At 47.2% G+C, this 20,000-nt stretch overlaps 2 protein-coding genes across 2 annotated transcripts in view; one reads left to right on the forward strand and one right to left on the reverse strand.

Moving 5' to 3' along the window:
- The window catches only part of apbb2b (amyloid beta (A4) precursor protein-binding, family B, member 2b), a 90,424-nt gene extending 73,202 nt beyond the window's left edge, over window positions 1-17,222 (forward strand). Inside the window, exons 12-17 of the mRNA XM_083635929.1 lie at window positions 3,229-3,343; window positions 6,251-6,338; window positions 6,576-6,656; window positions 6,792-6,907; window positions 8,890-9,069; window positions 13,584-17,222. Of these exons, the coding sequence (XP_083492055.1) occupies window positions 3,229-3,343; window positions 6,251-6,338; window positions 6,576-6,656; window positions 6,792-6,907; window positions 8,890-9,069; window positions 13,584-13,757 (754 nt within the window). The 3' untranslated portion in view covers window positions 13,758-17,222. The remainder of the gene's footprint in view (window positions 1-3,228; window positions 3,344-6,250; window positions 6,339-6,575; window positions 6,657-6,791; window positions 6,908-8,889; window positions 9,070-13,583) is intronic.
- A 734-nt stretch (window positions 17,223-17,956) lies between these two features.
- The window catches only part of LOC310775797 (putative methyltransferase NSUN7), a gene marked incomplete at both ends in the record, with an annotated part of 28,566 nt that continues 26,522 nt past the window's right edge, over window positions 17,957-20,000 (reverse strand). Inside the window, 1 exon segment of the mRNA XM_083635930.1 lies at window positions 17,957-18,919. Coding sequence (XP_083492056.1) covers window positions 17,957-18,919 — 963 coding nt within the window.

Below are 20,000 nucleotides of genomic sequence, written 5' to 3' on the forward strand. Positions count from 1 at the left end.
CTGCTTTAAACTGTGTGCGCATGCACGCACGCACACATTCATACAGACACACGGCACGCACCCACCCACACACACACATCACACATTCATACACACACACAGCACGCACACACCCACACATACACACACACCCACATCACACATACATACACACACACGGCACGCGCACACACACACACACACACACACACACACACACACACACACACACAGACACACACACACACACACACACACACAGACACACACACACACACACACACAGAGCAATTGAGGCTCAAGGGAAATAGTTGCAACGGAGCAAAGGAGAGGGGAAAGGGAATGAATATGTAACTCAAGGTTAACCCTGTGTGTGTGCGTGTGTGTGAGTGTGTGTGCGTGTGTGGTGTGTGTGCGTGTGTGTGTGAGTGTGCGTGTGTGTGCGCGCGTACGCCGTACGTACATGTTGTCTGCGCGCGTGCTTGTACAGTACAGCTATCTTAGTGAGGACCAATCTGAGTTTTCTACCTGGGAAGTGAGGACATTTTGGCCGGTCCTGACTTCCTCACACAACTTCAAAGGGCTGTTTGAAGGTTAAGACTTGGTTTTAAGGGTTAGGTTAGAATTGGCTTTAGGTTAGGCTTAAGGTAAGGTAAGAAGTTGTGATGTTTCAGATTAGGGTTAGGGGCTCGGGAATGCATTATGTCAATACATGTCCTCACTAATATACTGTAGCAGTACTGGCTTGCCTCTTAGTGCAGATGGTTCTGTTCTCTTGTCTTTTACTAACCTTCCTCCTCTCCTTCCCCGGCTTCCCCGGACACAGAGAGAGGTAAACAGCTGCTCACACTCCTCCACTCCATCTCTCCATCATCTCTGCTGCTCCTTATTCTTTTCATTTCCTCCCCCCCATCTTCAAAGGGATTTCTGATTGTGTACAATGTATGTGCACAGGCACACACACACACACACACACACACACACACACACACATACACACACACACACACACACACACACACACACACACAGACACACACACACACACACACACACACAGACACACACACACACACACACACACACACACACACACACACACACACACACACACACACACACACACACAGACACACACACACACACACACACACACAGACACACACACACACACACACACACAGACACACACACACACACACACACACAGATGTAGGAAATGAAGGTGACCTCTGCTATCCTGTCTTCCAGCAGTTTTAACATGCATGCATGCACACACACACACACACACGCACACACACACACACACACACACACGCGCGCACACACACACGCACGCGCACCCACGCACACACACACACACACACGCACACACGCGCACACACACACACACACACGCACACGCACACACACACCAGTATCTTGTGTGGAGAGTTTCTCCCAGGGGGTCGGCTGAGAAATCTTGTTAACCTTGAGGCCCCTGGTTCCTATTGCATTGCATGAAACAGGCACACAGCTCGGGGGCAAGTTATTTCCATTGGTTCTGCATGCTTTTATACAAGTTTAAATCTATATGTCTGTGTGCTGTATCGGTCAGGCTGGGAGATATGGACAAAATCAAGTATCACAATATTTTTGACCAAATGCATCGTTGTTGTGGCAATATTGTACAGTAGGGATGAGACAAATAATTCACATAATGAGATTTTTCAAAAGAATCATCAGAATTTAAGATGATATCTAGTATCACATCACGATATCGATATAATAACGATATATTGCCCAGGCCTATCATGTATCGGTTAATGTGGTGCAGCTATGTTTCTCCTCCAAAGCACTCCCACATCTTCATTCTTCTAGCCCTCCTTTTTCCCTTCCGTCTTCTTTTAGGCTGGATTAAATAGTTCTCAGGTTCTTGGGCATCCGGGTAGTGTAGGGGTACATCTGCCTACCAACACGAGGGTCGCAGCTTCGTATCCTCGTGTTAGCTCCGGCTTGGTCGGGCGTCCATACAGGCACGATTGGCTGTGTCTGCGGGTGGGAAGCCGGATTAAGGGTGTGTGTCCTGGTCGCTACACTAGCGCCTCCTCTGCTCGGGCGGGGCGCCTGTTCAGGCCAGGGCGGAAGGGAACCGGTGGGATTAGCGTGATCCTCCCACGTGATACAGTATGTCCTGCCGGCTAAGCTCCCGACTGTCAGGTGAAAAGAAAGCGGCTGGTAACTGCACATGTGCCGGAGGAAGCACGGTGCTAGTCTATGGCTCTCCCCAGATCGGCAGAGGCGGTGGAGCAGCGACCAGGGGCGGCAGGGGGAAATTGGCCGAGTGCAATTGGGGAGAAAATGGGGGGAAGATCAGAAGAGAGACAAAGTTTTCAGGTTGTTTTCGGCTGTATTAAATAGTTTTCAGCTCCAGTGGGCCCAAGCTGCTCACTCCATGCATCACACTGCTCTATCCATCCCCGGGGTCCATCCACCTGCGTGTGTGTGTGTGTGTGTGTGTCTGTGTGTGTCTGTGTGTGCGTGTGCGTGTGTGCATGTCCTGTGCTCCTCTCTGATCGGTTTCTCAGCGCTGTCAGTCTGGACACACATGTACACACACACATGTACACACACGCGCACACACACACACGCATAAATATAGCCTGGTAAAAACCATCTTGATAACATGAACTCACATTCTGCTTCGCTCTATGTATCAGTCTGGACTCCAATCCGTCCACATCGATTTCACGGGGGGGCGGGAGTACTTGCCTTGACAGACAACTCCTTCAGCCAATCAGCGTCGCCAAATCCAGTGCAGATCCACTCGGAAGAACGGTGGAAAAAACTCCCCTGGTGTTCTTGTTAATTGTTGTTATTGAGTCTATTTCTGCAACAACTGCACTCATGGCTGTGTTTACTAACGTTAACGTTAGCGCCCGTCGCTTCGGGAGCCGCCATACTGTTTTGCCAGTGATTGGTCGGTTACGTTGTCAACTACGAGGCAGGTCCCTGATTGGCCCATGCACTTTGTAATTTCTAGAAAATCGTTGGGGGCGGGCCAGACCGCCAGACTGATCGGCAGAAGGAAACAATGTGAGTTCAGGTGATCAGGATACTTCACCAGCCGGGCATAAACACTCCTACTTTGCCATATCGTTCTTGTCCCCACTAGTCCAACAAACCCTTCCTCCATCCTTCCTCTCCTCTCCTCTCCTCTCCTCCCTCCTGTCTTTATTGGTTAACCCTCTGTTCTTTTCTCGCCCTCAGGGACTTTGCGTACGTGGCACGGGATAAAAACACACGGATCCTGAAATGTCATGTGTTCCGCTGTGACACGCCCGCCAAAGCCATCGCCACCAGCCTGCATGAGATCTGCTCCCGGGTAAGAAGCTCGAGGTCACCTGCAATACTGAAACGCCTACGAGACACAAGAATAAGATAAGGTGCAACTGCTTCTAAAGCCCATGGCACACCAATCAAACATTCTCCAACAACTGCCAACAAACGACTGCCATTGGTAAACGTGGACAGACACGGATTGAACGTGTCGAATCTGACCAGACATCTCCAAATAAGGGTAGACACCCATGGCACGCTAAAACAAACATCTGTGTTTGTCTGTGTTTGTTGGAGAATGTTTGATTGTGTGCCATGGGCTTAAAGCCAAAAGAACACATTTATTCAGAAGACCAAGTTCAAAGTTTAGTCTAGTGTCACTTCACCATCATACATCTCTGTGCATCTCAAGGCAGAATGAGAAAGCATTTCTCCAAAGGATCAAGGTGCAAAAAAACAATAAATAACATAATATACAAGAAACACTAACATTTATGCAACACAGTCACGAGCCTGCATATTACTAAGATGTGTTGAGTGCAAGTTAAAAAGTAGTTGAAAACATATAGGAAGTTATAAAACCGGTGTAAAAGAGTTAAGAAAGTATCCGGTGCCAAATAGGTTGAGATGGATGGGCTATTTTAGCAGCCTGGTAGCCCGTGGGAGAAGGTTTTGTGGTGTTTCGCTCTGATACTCTGGAACCTCCTGCCACATGGCATGGTAGAGGTCCTCAACATTTATTCAAGCTAACCCTCACAGAGGTGAAAATGCGGGCAATCTGCAGATCTGCTGCCTGTCCTGAGCAGGAGTGTATCAGATACAGTCCTGCTCAGGGCAGGCAGCAGAAGGTTAACTGGATACACTGTATATCCAGTCTACATATTTAAATGTGTTGTTGCCTAGTGTGTATGTATTGTATGGCCATCAGGGCATGTTTGCTACTCCACAGCCTATGGTTGTATCCGCAGATCCTGAAAAGGCCAGAATAACCCTTTAAATACAGTTATTAGAGGTGTTGTTTTTTTCCACCATACATTGACAGATTCCCATGCACTTTGCACTGAAGGCCCAGTCTGAGATGAATACAGAACAGTTGTAGTAGTACGGCATGCATCCCCCCGCCCCCTTCATTGTGTCAGCTTTATTTACGCAACAAACTTGGACTTCGTGGACTTTCTTTCCTGTTGTCGTTTCTCCTCACACTACCCATTCAAGAGTTTTCTCATTTTACAAATCTGTGATTTGTAAAATGCAAAACCCCAATAAATATAATATGTAAGGGTTAATGCACGACGAGGTGTCCATTATCACTTTTTAAGGGACGACGCGAGAAGCGTGAACCGGTCCGAGGTGCCAGCCGAGGACCGGCTGCTTCCGCGAAGTCCCTTAAAAAGTGATAATGGACACCTCGAAGTGCATTAACCCGCTTATACCATGGTCACTTGCCAACAAAACAAGACCATTCATTTATATTTTCATGTGTTTTGCAATCAAAATTTAGTTTTTATAACCTTGGAGATGATTTAAGAACCGCAGAGAAAATAGTCCCCTCGCTCAGACCGCAACATGGGACATGATGCTCACACGTGTTCAGAGGGCAGTTTTGTTACAGTCGGGATTCTGCCTCCATTTCATCGCCCGCGCAGGGCGCAGCTCGCCCCCGCTCAGCTTGCAGAGGCACGCGCGTCACTTAATGGCTCAGAGCCGGCTTCTGTCAGGGGAGGGAAATCTCCGAAACGAAAATCAAAATTGTAAATAAGAGTTATTTTTGATAAACTGAGCAAACAGGGGTGATTTAAATACTTACTTTGACCGACTCATTTTTTTTCTCAACTTACAAAAGTGCCATATTAACCCTTAACGGGGGTATGGAGCTCAAACTGCTCTCTTGATAACTCTGTTGAAACTATGGCGCATTGATATGAATGGTGAACAGACCATTTGGCTGAACGACTTTACCAACTGTACATTATCACTTTTTAATGGACACTCTGCAGCCAATCAGAATCGAGAATTCACCCAGACCATTGTATAAATAATAATAAATAAATAAAAAGAGTTCATGAATCGTCATTAATGCTGTTCAATGGGAAATACAATGGCTTTGCTGCCCTCGGTTCTTTATTTTTAGCGTTGAAATTGCTCTTAAATCCAATTAAGTTTAGTTTGGGTTTGTGAAAGCTGCGGATACTGCTCTGTTGCATTAGAGACTGTACATTTCTAGTTTTTTTGTTCCCTCGGGAGCCATTTTCCCTTCTCCACATTCTCTCACGGTAATACTGACACTCCTGCATCCCACAGCCAGCCGTGTCCGTGTAATGCACAGTGACTTAGAGAGGGAGCACAAGGAGACAGAAGGCAGGACGAGGGAGCACCGGTCACAGGAGTGGGCAATGATGGAGATTTGCTCTGACAATCTCTTTGGTTGATGACATGTATAATTTACGGATTGTGTGTGAGTTTATGAGAGTGTGTGTGTGTGAGTTTATGAGAGTGTGTGTGTGTGTGTGAGTTTATGAGAGAGAGAGAATGTGTGTGTGTGTGTGTGTGTGTGTGTGTGTGTGTGTGTGTGTGTGTGTGTGTGTGTGTGTGTGTGCGTGCGTGTGTGTGTGTGTGCGCATGCGTGCGCGCGCGCGTGTGCGTGTGTGTGTGCCTGCGTGCATATTTCTGTGCCTCTTGTAGTGGCACTGCAGGAGAAGCTTTTAGCCTGCTTTGGAAAGACGGCTGTGACCTGGTTAACGTGCTCCCCAGGTGAGACGGCGAGATAGCGTGACAGTATCAGCAGCATCAGGGGGTGAAGCTGCTCCGGGCTATCTACAGTATCTTTCTCTCACTTTCACCCATTTTCCCCTCCGTCTCCTCACCCTGTGGAGGCCCTTTTCTTTCCTCTCTTTACACGCCATTTTCTCATAGACTGTACCGTCTCTCTCTCTCTCTCTGCCTCCTGCTCCAGATAATGACAGAGCGAAAGAATGCCAAAGCCATGGCTGGAGGCTCTCTCCAGGACAGGATGCAGGCAGGACTGGACCTCCCTCTGCAAGGTACAGGCTCCAGATGCACCTCGCTCGCTCTCTGTGCACTCACACGTTTACCTCACAGAGTAGATGTGCAACTGCATAGCATATGTGCGCTCATATGAGCACCTCATCAATGTCTGTGTGTGTGTGTGTGTGTGTGTGTCTGTGTGTGTGTGTGTGTGTGTGTGTGTGTGTGTGTGCGTGTGTGTGCGTGTGTGTGTGTGTGTGTGTGTGTGTGTGTGTGTCTCTTCTCCCCAGCAGAGTTCCCCACACCAAAGACAGAGTTGGTACAAAAGTTCCAGGTGCTTTACCTTGGGATGATGCCTGTGGCCAGACCTATAGGTAGGTTTAACATGTGTCTCCCACTCTCTCTCTCTCTCTCTCTCTCTCTCTCACACACACACACACACACACACGCACACCAAATCATGGGGAACATGCTCAGGTATACGTTTGTTTTCACCCCCTCCCCTCCAGGCATGGACATCCTGAACGGGGCGATAGAGAGTCTGGTCGGTTCCGCCAGCAGAGAGGACTGGACTCCAGTCAAACTCAACGTGGCCGACGCCACTGTCACCATCAGCAAGGACAAGGTCAGTAACACCCGTCCATATAGACCTTATTCGATTGACGTCACTCGCGTACTGGCACGCCTGCCGCCGCCATATTGTCGACATAACGCAGCAGCTCTCAAGTGACAGCCTATGTGGAGCAGCGTTTATAGGAAGCTAGCCGCTGTTAGCGTTACCTGTATCGTTCCAATTGTGTTCCGGATGGTGACCTGCGTTAGGCATGGCTGTACTGTAGTAATGACAGCAATAAAGTCCCCGGGGTTTGTTTCTATCTCTACCGTCCACAGACGTGAAGGGAGCGAGACTGGGGATACGTCAGCAACACAGGAGAGGTGTGTAGATAGTTAGTTGAGACAGGTGAAACTTTCTGACAGCTCCTCACAGCAAAGTCTGTTCACCTCGTTCTTTTGTTTATTTATTACAGGTATTAACGGCTGCCGTCGGCAGCATACAAATAACAACTGTGGGGTTTTTATTGGTGTCATTAGCATCGCTATTTTGTAATGGAACAGAAACGACAATAAGGCTGTTAGTAGTTGTCAGCTGCAGCGCTGTGTGCGCGCAGGACGGTATGTCAACAATATGGTGCCGTCCAGGGTTAGCGAATAAGGTCTATAGAGAGCCAAAGTGAACGTTACTTCCTGTTTTTCTCCCTGTACCAACAAGTGAAAAAATATTAATGGTGGTGAACGGAGCGATACGCTACCTTTTTGATCCCGTTTGAATTGTGCCACGGGAGTAACACACGTCATGTTTGTCATTGTAAAAGATAACTCTGCAAGTCGAGGAAGGCGCAGTTTGTGGTAAAACTGTGGCACTATAAGTTATAAATCACAAAGACTACGCACAAGTGACGTCTCTCCCGCCAGTCCATTGTTGTTGATGGTGTGACGTATAATGTGTGACAGGAGATGTAGTTGATTCACAAAACTAAAGCTTACGTTTCAGTTTCAGGACGAACTGCGACTTTCTTGACATGCATAGTTATCTTTTAAAATGACAAAATTTAACATGTGTACTACCCCGTGGTACAATAGAGAGGCAAAGTGACCGCCTACTTCCTGCTTCAGCACTGTACCAGACATTTTTATCCGCCATTTTCCCATAGACATTTATCTCGTAAAATGCTTAGAAGAATATTTTTACTTGGTCAAACCAAACGGTTCAGATATATTTAGAATCGGGAGAGACCATAGAACATTTCACTAGGACCAAAACTTATAAAACTACATTGAAAAAATATCTTCTTTAAATCCATTTTCCCCCCCGTTTTGGTCCGAGTGAAATGTTATGTGATCTCTCCTGTTTCTAAATATATCGGAACCGTTTCGTTTGAACGAGTAAAACTATTTTTATAAGCATTTTACGAAATGTCTATGGGAAAATAAATGGCGGATGAAAATCTCTGGTACAGTGCTGAAGCAGGAAGTAGGCGATCACTTTGCCTCTCTAATCAAATGGGGTAAAAAAAAAGTAACATATCTCTCCATTCACCACCATTCATATTTTTCACACGCTGGTACAGGGAGAAAAGCAGGAAGTGACGTTCACTTTGGCTCTCTATTCCCCGCACGCTTCCACTAACTGCTTCAACACAAGACGGAAAGTGGAGAGCCAGTCCAGTACAATCTAATCTCCAGAACCAGAACTCTGTCTAAACAACAAGACCGAAGACAGTGGTAGTGACAGTTTTGGTTCATAGCCTAGGTTAGAGAAGCAGCCTTTTGAATGTGAGTAGTTGGTTTAAATCCCTATACCAGCAAAGACAACAACTACCACTGTTCCCTTGAGCAAGGCACTTCAACCGTGTGTAACTACTGTACATATGAATATAAAACAGGCTGAAGCTGAAAAAGGGCATGTTTGATCAGTCAACGTTCACTTGATACTGTGTTTTTCATAGGCACCTAAGTTAAAGCTAAATTAAAATCTTACGTGCCTGTAGCGTGATGTGCGTCAAAGTGTTTCTGGCCGATGTGACACGCGGTCATGTTTCTCACCAGGAGGGGGCGGAGGTGCTGGTGGAGTGTCGCGTGCGCTTCCTGTCCTTCATGGGCGTGGGGCGCGACGTGCACTCCTTCGCCTTCATCATGGACGCCGGCGGGCAGCGCTACGACTGTCACGTGTTCTGGTGCGAGCCCAACGCGGGGGGCGTGTCCGAGGCCGTGCAGGCGGCATGCATGGTGAGTCACAACAACAACACAGCGGTCCCAACGGTGCCACTCAACTAGTCTCTGAGCTCCAAACTCTAGACGCTTTTTAATTTGGCAACATAAACATGATACATTTCCACCAGCTCACTTCGTGTTGCAGCGTTTTCCACTGTACAATCACTGACAAGTTCCAAACTGTTCCCGAGCAACACAGTTCCGTGAAAAACGTCTATAGGTTAGCTCAAGGATTTATGGAATGACATTTATCTGATGCAGCGAGGAGTGTGACTTACAGCCGGCAATGCTGTGAATTATCCATGAATATTGATTAGGCTGGCATTTAGAGAAACTCATCAGGTTTGGACTAGTCTTTAAATTGGTGTAATTTGAAAGCTCCAGATATATCTAAGTAATACAGCAGGGTAGTTTCAGCCATTCTCTTTTTCCAAAAAGTCTCTTCTTGAATTTTTTTTTCTTCTTGAAATTTTTTCTTCTTCAAGCAGACTGAAGAAAAACATTTAGGACTTAAAGCCCCAATCAGTAACTTTTTCACCTTAATATAACCGCTTTTAGTCATTGGAGATGGTAGAGTGACTTGTAACAGGGAGAATGTCACCTCTATTGGTCACACACCGCCCTCCAAAGGCCTCTCCTGGGACTAAGCAGTTTCCTGCCTGCGTCCCGGAGGCAAGATGCGCGCATGTGCTGTACAGTGGAAGCGTTGTGTTCATGAAAACAAGGAAGTAACTCTGTGCGGATTTGCTACGAAGATGACGTTTCACGTAACTATGGATTATTATTTCATCACGTGGCGAGTACCCGATGTCACAGCATGTACATAGAGCTTTCTGGCGCTGTGTTTTGTTGACTTTGAACGGCGATATCGATACCAAATAGCAAAACTTGGAAAAGTTGCTGAATGGGGCTTTAAGGCCTAAGCAAAAGCACACACACATACTTGACAGAAAGATACTTGACTATTGTTGCAGCTTAATTTAGTTTAACTCCACGGTCACAGAATCCTCATGGACGACCCAACTATCACTGATTCCTACTAATTCAGCTCACCTGTGTGGACACATCAGATTCAGCCAGAGACATTCAGACTGACGGGGCACGCTGAAGCCTGTGCTATCTATTGTTCCACCCTGATTTTATAGAAATGTATTTTTATAGGAAATAAAGTCTATATTTCTGATAATTGTAAGAACAAATCCGAGTCCTGGTATTCACACCACAACAAAGAATCAAGTCACTTGATAGCCTTATGTTAACCGGCCGCCCTTGATTTAAAATGACTATAACGTGTCACTGAACAGCGCCGTGACGAAAGCAAGGGCTCTTGACTCCTTAATTGGACCTGTGAGATAGACTGTGTGGGACAGACTGTGTGGGATAGACTGTATGGGATAGACTGTGTGGGACAGACTGTGTGGGACAGACTGTGTGGGACAGACTGTAAAACACTTGCAAATTGCTATCGTATTTAAACCAAGGCCATCCACTTAACACGTTCACTGCCAATGACGTGTTTTTACGTCAAACAAAATCCAACGGTTGACTGCCAATGACGTGTTTTTACGTCAAAAATGACGTTTTCTTTTTTTTTTTGACCGTGGGATGTGCATCTAACCCTTTTACATCTCTTATATATATATTGAAGCCACCGAACGTGTACAACCCATTCCACCGACCCACTAAGTGGCGACAGTCCTCTCCAGACTAGAGGAAGGCAAGCAAAAAGCAGTGTGAGGAAGCCATTCTCATGAAAATGGATTGGCGAAAACGCTTTCGTTTTCGCGCTGATTGCTGGCGGTGCGGGATTGCAAATTTGCATAATAGATTATGGGTGGAACACACTTTGAAACACACAGCATAAATAAGACCAGAATCGCAAAAGCTTCATCAAAGCTCTCAACCGAAACTCCAAGAAACGAGCGAGCCCATATCCAGACTTGCACAGCGGCCGCCAGCAGACAGGCACAGCAGCAGCAAAGCAGTGAGCCTGGTGACGCGAGGTTACAGCAGCAACAGAAACGAGCTTGTGACACGCCCGCTGCAGCCAAGAAGAACACACACGGAGGGAGGAGTTTGAAGGAGAGGGGTGTTTCCTGCTGTTATGGAGGAAATTACTGTTCAAAACTATTGTTTAGATGTCTGACGTCTTACTGATGCCAAAAATGAATGGTTAAAGTGACTGTTCTATCGAATTTCACAAAAAGCCATTTATCTCAGAATAAATTTTCAGACGCTGAAACCATGCTGTATTCAACTGCTAATGCTTACATAACTACTAACTCTACAAACTACCGGTAACTCTTTTAGACAGAGAAAGCACACATTCTATTAGTTCTTTTGAGATATTGTGTGTTCACAAAATCCTAACAGAAACGAATCCTCGGCTCTTGAAAGATGAGCCAGAATCCTAAAAAAAAAACCTTGGCAGAAGCTAACTACAGTATTGAAAAACGGCTGGCAGTGAATGTGTTAAAGTTCAGACACAGATAGACAATTAGAGGCCATAGTTCCATCCTGAGGGTGCATGTCCTTGCCAGTGGGTTAGTGTGCGTTTTGTTTTGTTCAGTCCTGGCACGTGGCTCGTTAACTCGGCTCGTTAACGCTCTATTCAGGTGTTCAGATGAGATGAGACGCTCCATCAACGCCCTGTTCTTTTAAAACCTCCATTCAAATCAACCGCAGCCTCCTAAAGTGAACACTAACACTAAGCTGTCATGTTCAACAGCACTGGCTCCTAAAGTGAACACTAAGCTGTCATGTTCAACAGCACTGGCTCATTAACAGAGACGTCCTCGCAAGTCACCGTATCGATTTTGGACGTCACTCTTCACAGTTCCGCGTTTTTACATTGCATTCTGCATTGTTCACTGCTTGGTAGAAAAGTTTGCTAAGCATTGTATTGAAGCTATAATACCCTCACCACCATGTAACCATTGTATTGAAGCTATAATACCCTCACCACCATGACCACTACCGCTATAATGCAGACCATTAGTGGACATCGTCCTCTGCCCCGCACTTTGTGTGAGTCACAGGATTAGGAGACTTCTGACTGTACTATTGATCCGCCCCCTCAGAACTTTGGATATATGGACACACACACACACACACACACACACACATTAAAACTGATTCATGGTGACAAGAGACCATCAATCATTGCTATTGATCACAGCTACCAGCCTGCACCAACCCAGCTTTTCCTTGGCAGGTGCACACGCACGCGCACACACGCACGCACACACACACACACACACACACACACCACAGTCGTGTACTCAGCAGCTGTAACTCCCTATTATTTACAATGTGTCTCTCTCCCTCCCTCCTTCCTCTCTCTCTTGTCTTTTCTGTCTTTTCGCCTGCTCTCCACCCCCTCCCTCCTCCCTCCTCCTCCTCCTCCCTCCTCCCCCTCCCTCCTCCCTCCTCCCAGGTGCAGTGCGTACTGCTGCCTACTCCAAATGTGACATCTTTGCACTTGACTAGATAACCTAGCCCATGTTCTTCCTTTGCATTTTATTTGTATCCAATGTCTTATACTGTTATCTATGCAATACTGCTATCTATGCATATTATTTATGCACTTTAAAATGACTAGGCATCATGTCGCGCGCTATGCGCCATGACATTGGTAATTAGGGCAATCACCTAATTAAAAAATACGGTTCCATCAGGTCACCCGCACGGGTGCTCTTTACACCCCCTGAAAGTTTCAGCCCGATCGCACGTAAAACGGCATAGCTGTGGCCGAACACAGAACTTGGAACAGTGGACAGAGCCCACATACTCAATTGTATAGATATGGATAGATAGATAGATAGATAGATAGATAGATAGATAGATAGATAGATAGATAGATAGATAGATAGATAGAGAGATAGATAGCTGCACTTTAGTAACCTTCACTTTAAATTTGAGCTAGGTGATTGTCGGGCTTATCCACACATGTATTTGGTTTTTTTTGGTATTTTTTTTTTATCTGCCCTATGTTGTCGAGGTAATTTGTTATGTAAGGGATAATGTATTGTGAGCCGGTGATTACTGGCGAAATAATGACCGACAGGTGAATGATTGAGCCCGACGCACAGCGGAGGGCTTAATCATTCACCTGAAGGTCATTATTTCCAGTAATCACCGGCTCACTATACATTATCCCGCTTAGAACACGGCCTACAACTAAATCATTCAATAATCTGACAAAAATAATTATTCAAATAGATTTTTTAATAGCGTTTTCAACGACAAAGCGGTTTCATTCGTAATTGGCACACAAGACACCACAGCTGCAACTGGTTGGCCTAATTAGTAGTGTTTGCTGACAAAAGGCTCTTATCAACTGATTAATCCAGGTGTGGCAGAGCAGCGGTCGGTTGTCGAGAAATAATGACCGGTGAATCTTGTTGATTGACCAATCAGAATCGAGTATTCAAGAGAGCCGTGTTCTAAATATTTTTAAGTGCCTGCACCCCAATTCCAACGTGGTTTCTTCTACTGCAGAATGGTAAATAAACTGTCTCTCCCTGCAGCTGCGGTACCAGAAGTGCTTGGTGGCCCGGCCCCCGTCCCAGAAGGCGTGCGGCTCCTCGCCGCCGGGCGGCGACTCGGTGTCCCGCCGGGTCTCGACCAGCGTGAAGCGCGGCGTCCTGTCCCTCATCGACACCCTGAAACAGAAGAGGCCCGTCACCGAGCTGCCGCAGTAACCACAATCCCCCCCCCCCCCCCGTGCCACAACCCCCCACTCAGTCACCATGGTAACCAGCCGCAACTCTGCCAAAACCCCCCGTCAGTGGGAAATGCACCACTTCGCCACCACAGACCCCAGTAACCATGGAAACAGAATAAAGCCCCCAGGGATTCTTGTGCTTTTTCCGGAGTCAATTTGAATTTTCACTTCTTCAAGAGTTTGGAGGTTATCACCAGCAATTGGGGGGCCTCTCAGCTCTTGGAGCAGCGCTTCAAGTCTGTCTCTCCCCCAAAAAGAACTGAGATGAATGAGACTCCCGATCCTCCACAGCAAGAAGAAGAAGCCCTCCCTCACGGCAGCAGGCTACAGGCGGCGAGCCCGAGACCGACCAGCGCGGCATCATCAAGTGTGAGAAAGTGTTTCACAGAGTTTGAGTGATGATCATCACAAAGGTGACAGTGTACATAAGAAGCAGCTCTCAGCACAGAGGATTGAGGAGAGACCAAAAAAAAAAAAAAGAACAAACTGATGAACCCCAGGAGGAAGCGCTCTCCCTCCAGCACCGAGCGGACGCATCGCTGCCTGAACTCATGAACTCTGACCTCTCCATGCTCTGTGTCTTTGTGTCCGTGCCTGTGCTGCCAGCATGACCTCGCACACCTGGCCACCCCCCCCCCCCCACCTCCTTCATTCACATTGGGTGTCCTGTTAGTCTATAGCAGCTTTTGTGACTCGTTAACCTCAGTAATGTAAAGTGTACGGAGAAGGTAGGGAATTGCGAAAGCCATCGTGTTACTTTCACTCATTACACCACTACAGACTGATGAGACTCACCTTCACCTTCCCAGTCCACCACAACACGCCCGGAGCTGTTCAATCCACCCTGCATGAACTTTTTGATATAAACGTGAAACGTTCTCAGACGACGATACACTGCTGCTGCTGCTGCTGCTGCTTTCAGAGACCGAAGGGGTGAGACGTAAAAGTTTGACTTTGTTTTCCTGTCTTTTATTTTTTTTCTTTTTTAATTTGTCGTTACTTCCTTGTCCAGTCGGCAAGGATCGTCTAGTCTGGCCTGGACGATCTGAACGAGCGGTGACCCTTCACCCAGAACATCTTTCATGCGCTTCCCGTGTACTTCTCTTGCGTTGTCCTTCGGAAAACGACAGACGGACGATAGCCATAACGGAGGGCGGGAGAGAGGGATGGACAGAAGGTGCCCCCCCCTCCCTCCCTCCTCCGCTCCCCTGCTCCTTCCCCCGACCAGTGCTAGGCTGCTGCACCACCCAAACCCAGGAGAGAGACCGCCATGCTGCTGCTCCTTTGATACGCATGATGACTGACTGTTCCTTTCAATCCCAACGCGGTATCAGTCCTTGGAGACCTTCCGCCCCGCCAATAAAAGGGGATGGGGGAATGAGGAAGTGTGACTGGCCGGATGAAGAACTGCAGAGAAGACCGGAGGAATGTGCTTTTCTACCTTGGCGTGGTGACGTTTTTGTAAGCGGCCGAGCTCTGGAATCAGTGATGGACGTTTCGGATGCGAGGAGGAGAGCGAGCGATTCAGCGTTAACGGGACTTTCCAGGGATGCCAACAGTGTATCTCTCTCTGTCCCCAGGGTTCTGCTCACTTGAATGCGCCTTCCTGTGTTCTTTTTGTTTTGTTTTTGTTTTTTTCATTGCCTACTTATGGTCGTTTTCATCAGTGCCACTAGATCACTTGCTTTGGTCTGTTCTCAGTGTTTTTCTCATTCGAATCTCAATTCGACACTGCTAGCTCCTTACACCTGATTGATCTCCCAAGCTTTGATCAGTATAGGCGATATGGTAGTAACTGTTGCTAGCCACTGAAGCCCTACTGTACCTTCCCTGTATGTTTCATTAACATCGCAGATTTTTAACAATTCAAAGATGCAGTAGCCTCGTAAAAACCATCCTGATAACATGACCTCACGTTCTGTCTGGCTCCATGTGTGAGTGTGGACTTCTAGCCCCCTACAGCGACGTCAGTGGGCGGGAGTAACTTGCCTTGACAAACTCCTTCGGCCAATCAGCGGCAATCAAACTTTTGCCAAATCCAGTCAGAAGAAGAAGAAAATGTATTTTCTGCCGAGAAACATGCAGACTCTTGCTCTTGTTTTGTTGTTGTTCTTGAGTCTATTTCTGCAATAACTGCATTTATGACTGTGTTTACTACTACTCTACTAACATTAATGTTAGCACTCGTTGTTTCGGGAGACGCCATTACTGGTTTGCCAGAGTCACCGATTGGCCCGGTTACGTCATCAACTACGACAGAGTCCCTGATTGGCTGACAGGCTGAGCCACTGTGAGGTCATGTGATCAGGATGGTCTCACCAGGCTAGGGCAACAGGGCATCAGAAGTGCAAAGAACACATGCGTAACGAACCTCTGTAGTCTTTATGTGTGTAGCCCCGTCTTGCTCTTTGAAGTCCATAGTTAGCAGACGCACAGGTTGTAGGAACTAGAGTGAGAATTGAGCTTCCGATGAGATAATTCAACCACAACGCCTTCTTTTGTCACAGGATGTTGAAATGTGAATCAGATGACAAGTTTGTGTGTATATAATATCCATGTAATGTAACATTTGGCATTAATCATGTTATAAGCTATCTTTTCATTTTGAATGTCTGTAGTTTTCTATCATTTTCTTTCGATGAAACGCCTTTTTTTTTTTTTTTTAACTCACCAAATGGCCAAAGTGTAAAATATTGATACATTGTTGTAGATAAGAAAAATGCGAGAGCAAATATCGGGGAAAAATGGAGAAGTGATGAGAAATGTTCACATTTATCAATTAAGTTGATACAGATGTTAACTGAGCAATTAAGTTGATACAGCTGTTAACTGAGCAATTATCTATGCATTCTTTTGATCTCAAGAAATGGAAAGTCATAAGAAGCCTTGCATGCCCTTGGACGGTTGAAAGAACGACTGTATGTACTGAACAGAAATATTTTTTATTTTATTTATTCTATTTTATAAAGGTATATACTGATTTTATTAGGTCGGGCAAGTAAGTCTGTTGACTCGGTCTCAATGTGTCAATCCCTGGTTAGCTCACAGTGCTACCAACATGCTCCGCTTTGCAGAGGAAGGCAGGTAAAGAATAGCCTCTAATATCTTCACCCTGTACAGTCGACTGAGAGGCTGGGAGGCTGCTGGGCTGAGTGTCTAGATGATGCAGAGGAGGATGATGGTAACCGTAGTAGAGTCCCAGCCTCTCCTGTCAAGCTCACACACATCAAACAAATACAAACACACACTCCATTCCAAACAGATTGGACGTGTTGGCTTCCGTTTGCTGCTCACTGATTTGTACACCATATCAATGTAACCTATTGTGAGAATAAACAGCATTATCAAATAGAATAATCACCTGGATTTTCTTTCTGTGTGTGTGTGTGTGTGTGTGTGTATACAGTATTATGTGCAGGATTAGGTCATAACCATAGGTCATAACCTGGGTTTTGTGCTTTGGCCCAGCCAGGCCTGGCTCCAGACCCAAATTACAGAGGGGGCCTGCCCCTAGCTTGGGGGGCCAAGCTACCCAAGGGGGGTTCGGGGGGATTCTCCCCCGGAAGAAGATTTTGTACATTTTAAAGTAAAATTTGTCAACCTGGTGCATTTGAGAGCAAAATGAAGAGGCTAAATCTATGAAGAACTACACACATCTCTAATGTGTTGTGACTTTACAAATAATTAGGCCTAAACAATTAATATTAAATGTATTTACACATTGTGCACAAATTGCATTCATTGTGACAAATTTACAATGGTTAATATCCAGCCAGAATCATTGCAAATGGATGTTCAAAGTAACAGTTAGCAATAGCATTCAGTTAATCAATGCCTAATGACAGCCAGATTCCGTTTTAAACTTTAAAACAGAAAAACGGAAAAACGTTTTTAGCCAAAAAAAATGTTTTATTTATTTTTTAATGGGGGGGCCAGTTTGGGGAATGGGGGGGCCCGACCCGGTCAGCCCCCCCCCAACGCCGGGCCTGGGCCCAACCACAGACGCAGACGAGCATAAACCAACCTAAACCCAATTTACCATTTGTCAAATAGAAATTCTGACTTATGACTCGTGCAAAGTTGACTTGGTCACACCTGTTCATATCGGTGGTTGTTCAATCAATCACCGGCCATTATTACTGGAGGCCATTAGCTCCTCCCACGTATAATTCACCTCTAAATCACTGAGCCTGATCCCCCCAGAGAGGCCGAGGAGGAGGAGACAGAGGCCCGGGACGGGGCGAGCGAGGCCCGGGACGGGGCGAGGGAGACAGGAGGACTAGCGCTCTCGCTGCTCAGAGAGCTGAAGGTCGGGGAGGAAGCAAGCTTCAACGCCTCCTTCCGTCTGACCGCCCTCCCCGCGCCCTTCTGCGGGCTTCCTGCTTTAGCCACGACCTTGAATGTTTTTGCTCCTCTTTTGGAGACTGTGTGGGGAGCAGGGGGAACGGGGCGGCCCGGCGACCGCGGTGTCCCAATGGGGGAAGCAGTGCTCGATATGGCTCCTTGTGATATCATCGTCAGCGGATCGTCGGCGAGCGTGTCGGCGTGGGGCGTGGCCGGGGTGGAATGGGGGGAGGGGTTTGGAGAGGGTGTCCGTGTTGATACAGGAGACGCAAACTGTTCTCTTGGCTTTCTTTGAGCTGGATCTCGAGGCCTTAGGTGGACTTTGCTGTTGGCTGCTTTCTTCCTGAGGCGGTTAGGATGAACCTTGGAGACCACGGGAGTCCTGCGGGTTGGCTTAGGGCGCCGTTTGGCCTTGGCCTTACTTCCCTTAAGGCCTCTCCTCTTCCCTCCCTTTGTCCCCTCAACCTCTCCATCATCACCCTCTGGCCCCTCCTCTTCCTCCCCACTGGCCTCGTACTCTCCAAGGGTGGACAGTGTGACCGGGAGGACACCGTCGCCGCTTCCTGGATCTTCACCATTCACAGGCTCAGTTGCCCAGGGTTTGCTTCCTGGATCTGCACCAATCACAGGCTCAGTTGCCCAGGGTTTGCCGGTGGCGGGCGCGCGGCTCTTCCTGCCTCTTCCCTTTTTACCGGTTTTTGAGCTGTCCCCAGCGGGGATGATTCCACCCAGGAGGCCCTTCGCCGCTGCCCTCGCCAGCACGTCCTGCACTGTCTCTACCTTAGTGGGATCCACCTGGGAACACAGAGAGGAATGAGGCAGGGGTGGAGAAAGATAATGGAGACAGAGAGAGAGAGAGAGAGAGAGAGAGAGTTAAGATCCCATGTGAAGATGTAACGCATTAAAAACGACAGGTCTCAAGGGGGGCATAGCACCAAGGAGATCTATACAGCACAATAGGAACGCTGCTGTAGAAATGGGCCACATCCATAAAGTGAAACTGCAGAGGAAGGTGTGTGTGTGTGTGTGTTGGGGGAGGGGGGGGATTGAAAAGGGGGAGGAGTGATGGAGGGGGGGGGGGGGGTTGATGGCTTTCAGATCCCCACAGAGAGAGCGGGTCTGGGACATTATTTCAAAGGCAGTGTGATAGTTACGGTCCCTAGCCACTTATCCCTCTCTACAGTACATCACCCCCCCTCTCTCTCCCCTCTCTCGCTTCTCACTACAGAGAGGAAAGTGAAGGAGGGGAGAGGATTCTTAATATGTCTATATGCTTTACAGGGAACTCAACCACTGAGATTGTATTGATTTAGGGGAGAAACATAGCTAGAAGTTCATGGTAACACTGGCACGCACACACACGTCTGTACAGCTGTCTCAGTGACGACATTCATTGACATCATGCATTCCCTAGCCCCTATCCCTACCCATCACAACTAAATGCCTAATGCTAGCCTCACCTAAAGCCAACTCTAACCTAACCCTTTAAACCAGGTCTTAACCTTCAAACAGCTCTTTAACAGGTGTGTGAGAACGGCCAAAATGTCCCCACTTTCCTAAAATGGCCTCACTTCCCAGGTATAAAGCTCAAATTGATCATCGCTAAGATATAGCTATATACAAGCACACACACATTCATGCACGCACGGACACACACACACACACGCACACACACTGACACACACACACACACACACACACACACACACACACAGGATAAAAGGGTGTCTTCATCCGCAGTGGCATTTAAACAGAGTAGAAATCCTTTTTAATATCTAAGCCTTCCCCTTTCTCTCTCTCTGTCACTCTGTTTCTCTCTCTCTCTGTCACTCTGTTTCTCTCTCTCTCTCTCTGTCACTCTGTTTCTCTCTCTCTC

Source organism: Poromitra crassiceps (assembly GCF_964638095.1).
Source record: "Poromitra crassiceps genome assembly, chromosome: 4".
Classification (NCBI taxonomy): Eukaryota; Metazoa; Chordata; class Actinopteri; order Beryciformes; family Melamphaidae; genus Poromitra; species Poromitra crassiceps.